At 39.3% G+C, this 14,384-nt stretch overlaps 1 protein-coding gene across 1 annotated transcript in view; it reads left to right on the forward strand.

Annotated features, from left to right (window-relative positions):
- Window positions 1-14,384, forward strand: part of LOC113042545 (cubilin-like) — a 41,283-nt gene that overhangs the window by 16,274 nt on the left and 10,625 nt on the right. Inside the window, exons 28-58 of the mRNA XM_026201477.1 lie at window positions 1,229-1,410; window positions 3,074-3,248; window positions 3,347-3,528; window positions 3,611-3,767; window positions 3,845-3,961; window positions 4,076-4,189; window positions 4,385-4,513; window positions 4,605-4,737; window positions 4,822-5,027; window positions 5,277-5,458; window positions 5,562-5,754; window positions 5,844-6,041; window positions 6,140-6,286; window positions 6,374-6,564; window positions 6,674-6,842; window positions 6,942-7,116; window positions 7,200-7,378; window positions 7,461-7,670; window positions 7,754-7,894; window positions 8,073-8,254; window positions 8,399-8,570; window positions 8,660-8,857; window positions 8,984-9,133; window positions 9,223-9,344; window positions 9,447-9,672; window positions 9,760-9,947; window positions 10,045-10,201; window positions 10,282-10,431; window positions 10,562-10,750; window positions 11,278-11,407; window positions 12,455-12,672. Coding sequence (XP_026057262.1) covers window positions 1,229-1,410; window positions 3,074-3,248; window positions 3,347-3,528; window positions 3,611-3,767; window positions 3,845-3,961; window positions 4,076-4,189; window positions 4,385-4,513; window positions 4,605-4,737; window positions 4,822-5,027; window positions 5,277-5,458; window positions 5,562-5,754; window positions 5,844-6,041; window positions 6,140-6,286; window positions 6,374-6,564; window positions 6,674-6,842; window positions 6,942-7,116; window positions 7,200-7,378; window positions 7,461-7,670; window positions 7,754-7,894; window positions 8,073-8,254; window positions 8,399-8,570; window positions 8,660-8,857; window positions 8,984-9,133; window positions 9,223-9,344; window positions 9,447-9,672; window positions 9,760-9,947; window positions 10,045-10,201; window positions 10,282-10,431; window positions 10,562-10,750; window positions 11,278-11,407; window positions 12,455-12,672 — 5,262 coding nt within the window. The remainder of the gene's footprint in view (window positions 1-1,228; window positions 1,411-3,073; window positions 3,249-3,346; window positions 3,529-3,610; window positions 3,768-3,844; window positions 3,962-4,075; window positions 4,190-4,384; window positions 4,514-4,604; window positions 4,738-4,821; window positions 5,028-5,276; window positions 5,459-5,561; window positions 5,755-5,843; window positions 6,042-6,139; window positions 6,287-6,373; window positions 6,565-6,673; window positions 6,843-6,941; window positions 7,117-7,199; window positions 7,379-7,460; window positions 7,671-7,753; window positions 7,895-8,072; window positions 8,255-8,398; window positions 8,571-8,659; window positions 8,858-8,983; window positions 9,134-9,222; window positions 9,345-9,446; window positions 9,673-9,759; window positions 9,948-10,044; window positions 10,202-10,281; window positions 10,432-10,561; window positions 10,751-11,277; window positions 11,408-12,454; window positions 12,673-14,384) is intronic.

The following is a 14,384-nucleotide window of genomic DNA, read 5'->3' on the forward strand; positions in this document are numbered from 1 at the left end:
ATTTCCAGCAAAAATCTGTTCCAGAATGACTGTGTGGAAAACGAGGCTCCTCTAGAGAGAACAAACCAAGAAAGCTCTGTCCTTGCTCTCTTGTCTTGGGAGACACACGCGTTTAACTTTTGCTATGTCACACCCAATACCTATATTTAATTTAATCCATCTCCTACCTGTATATCAAAGAAGATATACCAAGACATGAAAGTGTCACAAAGTCAGCCATCTATTAGTGTGATAACCCACACTTTCATGTGTATGTTTCTCTGTCCTTGTGCTTGTGAGACATCGAGTAACATTGCTGAAGGGTGTGGACTGTTATTTTCGCACAGAGAGCAGGATCACAGAAGAGAGAGAGAGAGAGAGAGACATACGCTCTGAACCTTTAATTATTCATGGAACCTCTGTCTGTGATGATGTCATTTTTTGGAAGGAAATGGTCTTGGTTTCCATGGACACAATGTGTAGAGAATGAACACTAATGTTATTATGTAACATGAACGGCACTGTTTTGCAGCTGTAAAAACCTTGCTGAGGGAGAGAAAAAAATGACAAACAAAGACTAAAAACAGTCAGAAAAGACACAGGGATAGAAGAGATCGAAATATCCCTATAATAAGAGAAAGTTAAAACATGAAACTGTGGGATAAAAAAATGCAGGTGCTGTAGAAATTCTTCAAATCAACAAAGTATTTCAAGCCAGTTGATCCATTTTGGAAATGAAAAAAGTAGCTCCACCCTTCCTTTGTCCTCTCACAGACATGTGGACGCTGTTGAGATTGATGTTATTGATTAAGAGAGTGGGGGTGGAGAGGATGAATTCGATCTGACCATGAATATCACATTACACTGACCGCATTTTAGTTTTGTTGCTACTGCCTTTCTTGCGGTGAGGGTCAATATGGCTTTATTTCCTCTGATAAGCTTGACATGAAGCTTTTTTTCCTGTCTGTACACTGTAATGCAACACTCCAGCATCCCTGACCACATTTACACACACACTTTACAGGAATTTACATTAAACAAGTTACAAAATATTATGTAGTGATACTGTATAAGATGATAATTCCATGGTGCTTTGATTAGTGCCATGATACATGTCAAAAAAGTGATTTTTGGTCCCCTTCAAAAGACTGTTACATTTGAATCAGAATTTCTGTTTTGAACTTTCATGTGGATCCCTGATTAAAAACTGGAAGAAAAAGCCAAAGTACCTGACTGTTACTCCCTGCAGGTTGTGGTGGGGAACTCTCCGGGCCCATTGGTGCTTTCACCAGCCCTGGCTATCCAAACAAATACCCAGCAAACCGTGAGTGCATCTGGCACATCCAAACAAGCCCTGGAAGTAGCATTTCCATCACCATCCTTGAGTTCGATGTGGAATATCATCCTGACTGCAACTACGACAAGCTGGAGGTATGAATAAATATAAAAATAAAAACAGTAAGCAAAATATATGTATGCATTTAATACACACTATTACATTTGCAACCTGAGCCTACTTTTGAGGTTGAAGTCGTGGCCTAGTGGTTCGAGAGTATGACTCCTAACACTAGGGTTGTGGGTTCGAATTTCGGGCCGGCAATACCATGACTGAGGTGCCCTTGAGCAAGGCACCGAACCCCCAACTGCTCCCCGGGCGCCGCAGCATAAATGGCTGCCCACTGCTCCGGGTGTGTGTTCACGGTGTGTTTTGTGTGTATGTGTTCACTGCTGTGTGTGTGCACTTTGGATGGGTTAAATGCAGAGCACAAATTCTGAGTATGGGTCACCATACTTGGCTGTATGTCACTTCACTCCCTCACTTCATGAGATAATGTATCCCACAATGCAGTACACTCAACTACCCTCAGTTCCCAGTGTTTTGAAAAATAATAGTATACAGTGCATTCTGCCCAGTTAGAAATGTGCAAGTATTCTGAATTATTTAATAATAAGTGTTAGGTGATATTCTGTCATAATGATGGCTCACTTGTCCATCTTTATGAGATCAAAATTCAAGTGTGTGTTTATATGGCTGTGCCCCGTTGGCATCTGCTGGGCTCTGTGGGTGTATGTTTTGTAGTGTAGACCTGTGGAATGCTGACCTCCACTCTAGCACTGAATGGAGCCAACAGGGCAGAAATTAACAGGAAATCAGAGCTTAGTGAGAGGGTTTAGAGACTAACATGCACACAAACACACACTTCTGTGCCACACAGATGCCAGACCAAAACCAGATATTGTTTTAATTTTAGAGGCCTGTGGTTTACAGAGCTCGGTAGTATCTGATTACATGTAATGTGGATTACATAATTAGATTCCAAAAAATAGTAGCTTCAGTACTTGTTATTAAATTAGATTACATTTTTTAAATAATTGTTATCAGACCACAGTTACTTTTTAATGATTCTATTGATTACAGTATGGTAGAATATTATCATAATAAACCGGTAAAATGATAAACGATTAAGGTTAAAAGTAACCTAAAAGTACTCTGATTATATTACCTAAAATATATAATGTAATGGATTAAGTTACTACATACAATTTTTGTCATGTAATTTGGAATCAGTAACGGACTGGAATTTGTAAGTAATCTACCCAGCTCTGATGGTTTATTACATGCCATGCTTGCTTTCTCATCGCTTCCTGTACAGTAAATAAGACAACTTTATTTAAACACACAAGAGACAAACTAAAAGAAAGCATTATACACCTTAAAGAGAGATAACACAAGCACACTTTTTTTTTGCAAAACATATCATAATGTAAAACAGTATGTATTAAAAATGTATGTTTCTGTTCAAATTTGATATTGTTACACTTTCTGGTAGTCAGACTTGGTGGAAAATGTTCATTACTAATATAAAAACATTTATCTTTGTGAATAGTTGGATAAAAGTCATATCATCAACAGTCAAGCTAGGTTTAAGAAAAGCTCTAGTATAATTTTGAAGCCACTTGGTTTGATTATTGATTTATTATTTTTTATTATTATTCTTTTATATGTAATAGTGACTTTCATGCATTTTGAAATTATCCTGTTCTTCAAAAATGATAGTCTGTAAATATCGCCTCACCTTTGACCTTTATCCAGGTGTATGGAGGCCCTGACCTCTCCTCTCCACGATTGGCCCAGCTCTGCACCACACGCCCTCCCAGTAACCCTCTGCAGGTGGCCAGCACGGGTAACACTGTCACCGTTCGATTCACATCTGATGCCGTCGTGAGTGGCAGAGGCTTCAACGCAACTTGGGTAGAAGTTCCTGGAGGTTAGTCAGCTGTCAGTTATGAAAATTCATCGCGATGCCACGATATATGCCATTAATTTGGAGACTTTGCTGAAATCTTCCCTTTTTTTAAAATTCAGGATGTGGAGGGATTGTCACCGCCCCCAATGGAGAGATCCACTCTCCGCAGTATCCCAGCAACTATCCTGACAATGTGGACTGTTCCTGGGTCATCACAGTGGACGTAGGCCATCGAGTCTTCTTCAACTTCACTGATCTGGATCTCGAAAGTCACAGCTCGTGCATTTTTGATTACGTGGCTGTGAGTAGCTGTCCTTTCTGTGTGCACTTAATGAAGTTAAAGCTCATGGTGGCAACAATTATGGCAAACTTGTACTCTCTAGATCCATGATGGTCACCATGAGTCTTCTCCACTCCTGGGTAAATTTTGTGGAGCCTCCAGGCCTTCTCCCATTACGTCTACAAGGAACGTCATCTATGTTCGCTTCAGGTCAGATCACAGTCAGAACCGAAAAGGCTTTAGTGCCCAGTTCTCAGAAGGTGAGTGCAGTCTTTGTTTTTTGAATTCGTCATGGTTTGTTTCATTGTTACCTCATTGCTTACTCATTGATTTCCAGCATGTGGATCCACTATAGCAGCTGATGATGTGGGTGGAGAGATTGCATCTCCTCGTTATCCATATTCTTACCCACCCAATCAGAACTGTAGCTGGATCATACAGGCACAGGAGCCATGTAAGTCCACTGGTCATACTTGGCATCCATAATCTCAAAGTCAAAACCAAGGCTTTTTGTACTTTAAACTACTTGTGTGATTCTCTGATGTCTACTGTCTTTTATTTGTTTCAGTCAATCATGTGACTTTGTCCTTCACCGACTTTGAGGTTGAGATGGTGAATAGTAACTGCTCTCATGATCGTGTGGAGGTCCTGGATGGAGACAATTACCAAGCCCCATCTGTTGGTAAAGATAAAATCTGTTCCTTGTTGAAATGTCAAAGACATACTGTACTCTGATCGCAATTGGATATCACTCATATATGTGTGTATACATCAGACATTAGTTCTAGGTCATGGCACTTTATCACATTTTGTTTGGTTTTTCAGAAAATACTGATGCACTTATGGTTAGTAATAACTAGTGACCTTTTTTGTTCAGGTCGTTACTGTGGGAATGAGTTGCCACACCCAGTCACTTCATTCAGCAATGCCCTGGTGGTAAACTTCATCTCAGATGGTTCAGTAGGGAGGAAAGGTTTTAGGGCAACCTACACGGCCTCAACTTCAGGTTAGATTTGACTGTTTATTTCTAAATACATATGAATTTTCAACCCATTTTAGGTTGCAGTATGACAGAATTTAGTTACATGTTTTTCCAGGCTGTGGGGGACATCTGTATATGGAGTCGGGTGCTTTTAACAGTCCGAACTATCCTGATGTATATCCACCTAATGTGGAGTGTGTATGGACCATCACCAGTTCCCCTGGGAACCGTCTACAACTGTCCTTCATGTAAGCAAATCAGGATGTTACATCAATCTAACAAATGTAGTAGTCTAATCAAAATCAACTATGCTGCATTTTTTTGTGATGCAGAATGTTTCAGTTGCAACAAAGTTCAGACTGCAGTACTGACTACCTAGAGGTTCGCGAAGGACACTCCACTGGTTCTTTGGTTGGTCGTTTCTGTGGTGATTCCCTTCCTTCCAACTATACCTCTATAATGGGTCACATTCTTTGGATTAAGTTTGTCTCTGACTCCTCAGTCAGCGGAGCTGGATTTAGAGCAGTTTTCACCCACCGTAAGTCAGAGCGTTGGATTACCGGTTTCTTTTTTATGTGAATCCTACTGAAAATACCAACTAAGACTAGCCTGTATTTCCATTCTAGTCCTGAGTGGTTATGTTGGTTAATGCTTGTTACCTGGGAAGAGTAATTCTGTTCACCAAAAACCTTGGCTTTGGTTGCACAAGCAAGTCTTGCTAGTTAAAATCTCCTGAAGTTAGAAAATCTTACATGGGAATATCTTTACTCTTTTTCTCGATCTACAGTTTATGGAAATGAGATCACTGGCAGTTCGGGACAGATAGCCTCCCCGCTTTACCCACGCACCTACCCAAACAATGCAGACTACCGCTGGACCGTCACAGTGGACTCAGATTCCCACATCCAGATTCAATTCCTGGACATTGACATTGAGGACCTATTCAGTTGTTATTATGACAAGCTCAAGGTCTTTTCTCTTGTTTAAAATGCCATAATTGTTTAACAGAAAATAAGTGTATGCGGGCATATGAAATAGATGAGATTTGAAGATCAATGCTTTCCTTCCCTAGATATTTGATGGTCCCAGCACCAGTGCTTTACTTCTGGGTGAGTTCTGTGGCCTGACTCTGCCCAACCCAGTAAGAAGTTCAGGCAGCACTATAACGCTTGAGTTTAAATCTGACACTGTGATTGGAGGGAAAGGCTTCCTGGTTGAGTGGACTGCTGTTCAGGGCTCTGGTCCTTTGCCAACTATACAGCCAGGTTAGTGCCCTAAGAAATCTGCCTCTCAGACCTAGCTCAAAATCGAAAAACATTTCACAATTGCTTGCTATTTTTTGGTCTTTTTTCAGGAGCATGTGGAGGAACATTGATGACTGGAGACAATCCCCAGTTCTTATTCTCACCTGGTTGGCCTGAGCTGTATCAGCATAACCTTGACTGTTCATGGGTTATCCGGTCTCCAAATTCTATTGTTGAGTTTAATCTGCTTTCTCTGGACATGGAAGATGAGGTTTCGTGTCTCCATGACAGTCTGTCCATCAGAGATGGTAGGTTTTGTCATATGAAATTACTTAAACATAAATCCCAACTCAAAACTGAATTTCATGACTTAATATAAGATATGTTTTTTTTTTTTTTTTTTAAGGTGACACCAACTTATCTCCACTGATTACAAAGGTTTGTGGGAGGGAGCTGCCTGGCTCTTTGCACTCTACTGGGGATGCCATGTTCCTTCGATTCACCTCTGATGGCAGCATTAACGGCAGGGGCTTTAATGCCACCTTTTCCAGAGGTGAACAACAAGTCCATGAGACAAATTCTTGTCATGATGATGTTGTGAACTAAGTTTGAGCTATTTCTTTTTTGTCTTCTCCATCAGGTTGTGGTGGTTTCCTCCATACAGACAGAGGGGTCCTAAGTTCTCCTCAATATCCACAGAACTACAAGCCCAACATGAACTGCAACTGGCAAGTAATGGTCACCCCAGGGTTTAGAGTCTCCATAACCTTCCAAAGTCCTTTCCAAATACAGGGTTATGGTGATCACTGCAGCTCAGGTGACTACTTGGAGGTGAGTGACTATAAAAAAAAAGTTGCTCCAAAACAGAGCTTGTACATCATGCAATTTGTCTTTAGCAAATGAAGGACAAGACTACCATAGTTTGATTGTTTTGTATTAGTTAAGGAACGGACCTGACGGCAACTCACCGACTCTATCAGGACGTCTCTGTGGATCAAGTGCTCCATCCACATTTCAAACCACAGACAATAGCCTCTATGCCCACTTTGTCTCTGATGCCTCTAATGAGGCGAGTGGCTTCAAATTGGTATTTGAGGCCCACAGTTCAGGTGAATACTTCTTCCTAATATTCCAGAAATTTGTGATTAATTTGATCATAAAGGGTTATTCCTGAAATAATAAGAGTAAATCTCTGTGCTTGTCTCCAGCTTGTGGTGGTCTCATTGAGCTTAATGATGGAGATGCACCAGGATACATCACGTCTCCTAACTATCCATCAAACTACCCCCAAAATATTGACTGTGTATGGATAATCACTGTACCCAACGGAGAAGCTGTACAGCTTGACTTTGAGGATGATTTCTACATTGAGCCTCATACTGGGTATATTTTGAAGAATCAAATCGCTTATTTTTGGTACATGTAACCATTTGACCATTAAATGTAATCACAATCTTCTGTCCTAGGTGTATGTATGATTACATTGAGATCCGTGATGGTCCCACATCAGATGCTGCTTTGATTGGCAGACTTTGTGGCAACACCCGCCCATCCACACAGCATTCATCCGGTACCACCATGTATTTACGATTCAGAACTGATGGCAGCGTCACACATATTGGTTTCAAAGCCAAGTACTCCATTGGTAATCCATTTTGAATCCCCATGACATTCCAGCAATCTATGGTTGATCTCAGTGTTTTAAAGAGTGTTCTTTCCCTTCTTAGCTACATGTGGAGGTACCTACATTGGTCAGAGTGGTATCATCAGAAGCCCCGGTTATCCAAACTCAAATTATCCAGACAACTCTAATTGTGAATGGTACTTGGAAGGTCCCACTGGACACTATCTGACCTTCACCTACACTGCCCTTGACCTGCAGAGCTCCTCCAGTTGTAACAATGACTATGTGGAGATACGTGAATACAATGCTTCAGGTTTGGGTCCACCTTCCACAAAAGAGAGTTGAGAGTCTATCTGAATGTTAAAGATATTAAACTAACCTTTTTTTACCCACCAGGTCGCCTGCTGGGGAAACACTGTGGAAACAGCCTTCCAGCCCCCTTGGACACTGGAGACAGTTTTGCTTACGTAAAGTTTGTCAGTGATGCCAGCGGCAATGCTGGAGGGTTTAGTTTATCATTTGAAGCCAGCGTCGAAGGCAAGTGTCTTTAAATTCTTACAGTGTTCAGTTAGGGTCATATACTCCAGTGACAAAAGCTCATGACTAGTTATTTTGGATAATGCATTTGCTACATGATTACTTATATAGCTGTGCTGTTGGTTATGAAGCAGTTCATTGGGTAACTGGTGATACGATGCTATTTTTGCTCTTACAGAATGTGGAGGAGATCTGAACGCACCATTTGGAACCATATCATCTCCCAACTACCCCAATCTTTACCCTCACAGCCGAGTATGCCGCTGGAGAATCACTGTTCCTCACGGTCGTAGGGTCACTCTTACGATCAATGACCTGAGGCTGGAGGAGCATGGTACCTGTATGTTTGACTATGTGGAGGTAAGGTCATCTGTATGATTCAGAGAGATAGAGAGTAGAGAGTTTTAGAGTTTTAGAGCATTTATACTATGTATTGCTTTCTCTGGAAATTGTTCAATTCAGTGCTTTATCATTGGTTTACTGTTTTGACTCTTGGGTTGGTAGGTCATCAATGGTCTGACACCAAGCGCCCCACATTTGGGTCGGTTATGTGGGACAGTCCCTACTGGTACCCAGTTGAAATCTTCTGGGAATACTATGCTTGTAATTTTCAGCACTGATTCATCTGTGTCTAACGGTGGATTCACGGCAGATTACTCTTCAGAAGAGGCAGCAGGTGAGATAAAAGACCTCTGACTTTAGTATATACTTTTTTGCTTATTTTTAACTCCTGATTTGATTGGGGAATCTTTGTCCTTTCGGTAGTGTGTGGTGGAATACTCAGTCAACCTGGAAACTTCACCTCACCTGACTTTGGCAATGGAAACTACAGCAACAACCTGAACTGTGAATGGCTGATCCAGAACCCACATCAAATGAATTCTTCCATTGTAGTTATAATAGATGAGCTCCATCTAGAACATCACCAAACCTGCGAGTGGGACTACTTGGAATTCAGACTGGGTAAGAGTTTCCAAAAGCAGAAAGAGAGACATAACTCTATTTACACCATCCGATGTACCATTTACTTTAAAGCTGTTAGTGATAAGAAAACAATTATGGCATGTTTTATCTGTTCCTCGTATTCAGGAGGTATGAATGGAGAGCTTTTGGCTCGTTTATGTGGTCAGTCCCCTCCTACGGTCCCCATAGTAGTGTCCACCCCTGAACTCTGGGTTCACTTCCTGTCTGATGAGGCTGTGGGTGATCTGGGCTTCAAAGCCACTTATTACTTTTCAGGTACCATCGTTCAATTGGTTACACTTAAACAGATGGATCTCTGATCTTTAAAATTCTTCATGAGCTCAACTGACCATGATTTTCCACAGAATGTGGGGGGTCACAAAGTGGAGAGGGAGGTGCCATCTCTAGCCCTGGATATCCCAATAACTACCCCAGCCCGAGCCGCTGTGCTTGGTTTCTCGAAGCTCCGGTGGGCCACACTATCATTGTAAGTCAAGACTGGTTCTTGGGTCAACTGTTTTTTACTGTTTTCTTTCAACCCTAGCTATGAAGTCCATCATTAACGTCACTTAATTTCCATATATTCTAGCTCACTTTTACATACTTTGAAGTGGAGGAACACAGCCAGTGCACCTGGGATTCAGTGACAATCTTCAATGGAGCTTCACCAGGATCCCCAGTTATTGGTCAATACTGTGGCCACAACTCTCCCGGAACTATCCAATCAGGCTCCAACAGATTAGTTGTGTTGTTCCTTGCTGATCATACAGTGTCCAGAGGAGGATTTACTGCCACCTGGTCAACGGACTCGTCAGGTATAAAAAACAAACAAACAAAAAAGGCGTATTACATGTTAAATTACCCCCCCCCCCCCCCCCCTCAAATTTCTTTCTCTTCTTCAGGCTGTGGAGGAATTATCCATGCTGATACAGGCACCATCAAATCTCCCAATTATCCTCAGAATTTCCCAGCCAATACTGAATGTTCCTGGACTATCATCGCCCATGATGGAAACCATCTAGAGATGGGCTTTGCCAGTGACTTCCAGATCCCAGACTCAAGTGGACAGTGTCAAAACAGTTACATCAAGGTAAACAGATGACCATTTAAAAATAAACTTTCCCTGATGTTACATTTTTGCGATCTGGTGATTGATTTTTCATATTCTGTCTATATTTATCTGACAGATGTGGTCTGACAATGCACAGAATGATGAGAACCTCTTGGCCACTGGTTGTGGCACTACAGCCCCTGCTGTAGTAATTGCACCCAGAAATACTATTACGGCTCGTTTCCAGTCCTCAGATACACCTGGCAAAGGCTTCTCTGCTGCATACTACACTAGTATGTATCGTATGTAACAGGTTTCAGTCCCCTTTCAAATAATTCAAATAATGTTATGTCTATTTCACATCATCTTTTAGGTTGTGGGGCCAATTTCACAGCCTCAACTGGCCGTGTTGTGTCTCCAAACTACCCGGACCACTACCCGGGAGGCTCCAACTGTAATTACATTATTGATGCTGGAGATCAGACCGTGATTGTGCTTACTTTTAAAACTTTCCAGTTAGAGGGTATGCTTCCTCCTCTAAAATCCTAAAATAAAAACGGTTTCATACATCTTTATATAAGAAATCTGAAAATAACTTAAAGGATAATAACAGTTTTGTAAAGTGAATAATAATGTGTTTCCATCTCCTCTAGCACACTCCACATGTGTCTATGATGGTGTAAAGATCTATAGTGGCATCACCACCAGTGGTGTTCCCTTGGCTACTCTTTGTGGAAATACCATCCCAGGCATCTTCACCACATTTGGACCAATGCTCATCAACTTCTACTCTGATTCTATTATCCATGACAATGGCTTCCTGGCAGAATACAGAACCATACGTAAGCCTCAACCACCAAACAAACTCCATTTAATGCAATTTGGTTCTCTGTAGGCTATACTACATGCTGATAAAGGATGTGGCTTAGATGGAGGTGTGTAGGGGGTGCGGCTTCAGTGTAAGTGTGAGCTAGAGTAAGTTTGGGTTGTTTATCATCAGATTCACTGAGGCCAGCAATGTGGGATGAGCAGAATCACTGGAATGAGAGGACGCTGCACTTTTCAAACAATATGAGGGGATTTGGGAGAATATGCAAATATGCAAGAGAATTCCATTGCAACAGATTCCACTAACAAACTCATTCACTGTAAATTGTGCACAATAGAAATGCACAGTCAAGTGCTCTATGGGAAGACAGGCCAAATTTCTCAAAGAATAGCTGTCAGCCTCAAGCACACGGGCAAGACATTTTAATACACTTAGGGTTGTTCCAATGAATTTCATCCATACATGTCAGTTTATATGATTACTGTGTATATGTTCCTGTACATCTGTATATTGATATGTTTGTTCATGTGTTTTTAACAGCATGCGGTGGTGTGTTTAATGGTACATCTGGGACAATCAGCAGTCCATCTCATTCTATCACCAACTACCATCACAACATCAACTGCACATACCACATATATGTTCGTGACAACCGTGTCATTGATCTCAAGTGAGTTTGATCCCATTTGAATTTGATTTGAAGAAGTCATATCATTAGGAATCGTTTTATTTAGGTTTCAAAAACAGATTGTCAAAGACACAATTAAAACATTTTGTAAGTTTCAGAACTCAAAATTTCACAAATTTACAGTTCACATTCTAAGCATCGGACAGTGGGTGGACAATGGCCATTAAAATCTTTAAGGGATAGAACACCCCAAAAATTAAAATTCTGTCAATAATTACTCACCATCATGTCGTTCCACACCTGTGAGTCCTTTGTTCATCTTCGGAACACAAAATATTTTTTTTAGTGAAAACTGAAAACTTTCTGACCCTGCTAAGACAGAAACGTAACTACCAAGTTCAAGGTCCAGAAATGTAGTAAGGACATTGTTAAAATAGTAAAAATGAACGTGGTAGTTACATTGCTGTTTATGCAAGGAAAGCTCTCGGATTTCATTAAAAATATCTTAATGTGTGTTCTAAAGATGAATGAAGGTATTATGAGTTTGGAACAACATGAGGGTGAGTAATTAATGAATGAATTTTCATTTTTGTGTTAACTATCCCTTTAATGAATGCCTATATGTAATCAATGCCCCTGGGGCATTATAAAACCATATAAAAATGCTAAGTCTGATGTTCTACAAATTCTTAACTTTCCTACCTATTATCTCATTATGGACCTTCATCCTCCTCACCCAAATTCTCTGTGGTCTGAACAGATCCAAATTAGAACAACAATAAAAGTAAAAACCCTTACGAAAAAAAACCCCATCATCCATCATGCCCGCTGTGTTCCACCAGAGAGACAGATGCTCAGAGAGAAAAGCATTCTGGTATTGATCATCTGTCTTTCTCTTTGTTCAGTAAACCCCACTGAGATCTTGTATTGATGCCAGACAGGAAACCCGTCACCCGTAATTTGTCCCTAGAGGCTTTCTTTCAGGGAAACCCACCTCTCCCATTAGTGGTATCACTTTCAGAGAAACTAGATTGTTCTGCAATATTTCCATAGTAATCATCAATGGTATATGATTTTTCTGTCTGATAGGTTCAACTCTTTCAGTCTGGAAGCCTCCTCGACCTGCCGCTATGACTATGTGGCGGTGTATGATGGAGAGAACACTCTGGCCCCACTAGTGGGGAAGTTCTGTGGACGTGAACTACCGCCCAACCTCAGATCTTCATCCAAGCACCTATTTCTCGTGTTTGTCACAGACTCATCGGTTGCGGCGGAGGGTTGGAGAGCAACCTACAGTGAGACTTTAGGTAGCGTTTCTCAATCTCAAACACAGGTCTCATACACTCCCTACTGGTCTGTTTGGTACCATGGAGAATCTTTGACATTTATGGAACCTTTCCATTCCATAAAAGGTTCTTTATAGTGGAAAAAAATGGTTCTTTACATTTTTGAAGAATTCAAATTTCAAATGGTTCCTTTAAGAACCGTTCACTGAAAGCAAACCAGAAACGATTCTTCTTCCTTTTTTCATCATCTTATTCAAAAGATTGTAACCGACATGTTGCTCACAGTTCAAGATGTGCAATACTTTGACCTTGGTCCTTTATGGTTCTCATTTTGGAATAGTGTGAGCAATGTGTGGAGGATTTTAAAGTGAATCACGAAGACAAAGATCTCACTGTGGACTGAACAAAGTGTTCAGGGGTCATAAACAGTGTTCTTTGTAAAAGCTTTGTGCTTTAAAGCGTCTGATGCACCAGTCACTTCAGGATGACCAGGCTCTTTAACATCTGAGTTGTAAACACTTTTGTAGCTCGTCTCTGGGGGTGTTGAGAGAACCGCCCCATCATACAAGCGCCACTGTTGTTCTTTGAGAACAACACAACTCATTCAGACCTGACCGAAAACAAGACACAAGTCTTTTATTGGCCAGTGCTGTCAAAGAGCCACTAAAGTGCTCCTAATTCTTTTGTAGTGCCCTACTATTTATATGCAAATAAACAAAGTATTTTTAGTTGTATACATTTAATTCATTTATTGAATGAAATTTGACTTTACATTATTTAATTTATTTTCTATTAGTTAGTTTTTATTCAAAAAACTATATTATATTAACTTTATTATTATAACATTAACTTTTATTTAAGTGTACTTGTATGTATTTGAACTAATATAATATTAACCAATAATAATATATATAATTTAATATTTGGTTTTAATGACAAATATTTATTTATTATAATATTAACTTCATACAGTATTGACTTTCATGTTAGTTTTTAGTTTTAGTAAATTTTTACTTTTAGGCAGAGACACTTGATTTGACTACATTATTGAATTTATTTAACATGTATAATATATATATATATATATATATATATATATATATATATATATATATATATATATATATATATATATATTATAATTAATATTATACATATTTTTATTTAATTATAATTTACATGAATGTAATATTCTCTTCGTATATTATTATTAAATGTAAATAAATGCCGTTATTAATGTTTATATATATTGTAATATTAACATCATATAATATTTAATTAAATGTTAGTGTTTACTCTTAGCTTTGTTTTATTTTTAGTCACACACACACATATATAAACAATTAATTAATTTATTGAATGTAATTTGACTATATTATTTAATTTATTTTACATTCATTTAATTTTTATTATACATATACATAGTATATTGTAAATAGTATACTGTATATATTTATATATATTGTTTTTTATGATTATTTTGTATAGATGTATTTGATTTTTTATCTATCTATCTATCTATCTATCTATCTATCTATCTATCTATCTATCTATCTATCTATCTATCTATCTATCTATCTATCTATCTATCTATCTATCTATCTATCTATCTATCTATCTATAAATACACATGTTATCATGGGGAAGTATGTTCTCATTCAAAGAATATTTGTTTGGAAAAAAGTGTGTATGCTCTGGGAACAAGATGAGTACATTTAATCTGCTTTTTTATT

This window comes from Carassius auratus, chromosome 24 (genome assembly GCF_003368295.1).
Source record: "Carassius auratus strain Wakin chromosome 24, ASM336829v1, whole genome shotgun sequence".
Classification (NCBI taxonomy): Eukaryota; Metazoa; Chordata; class Actinopteri; order Cypriniformes; family Cyprinidae; genus Carassius; species Carassius auratus.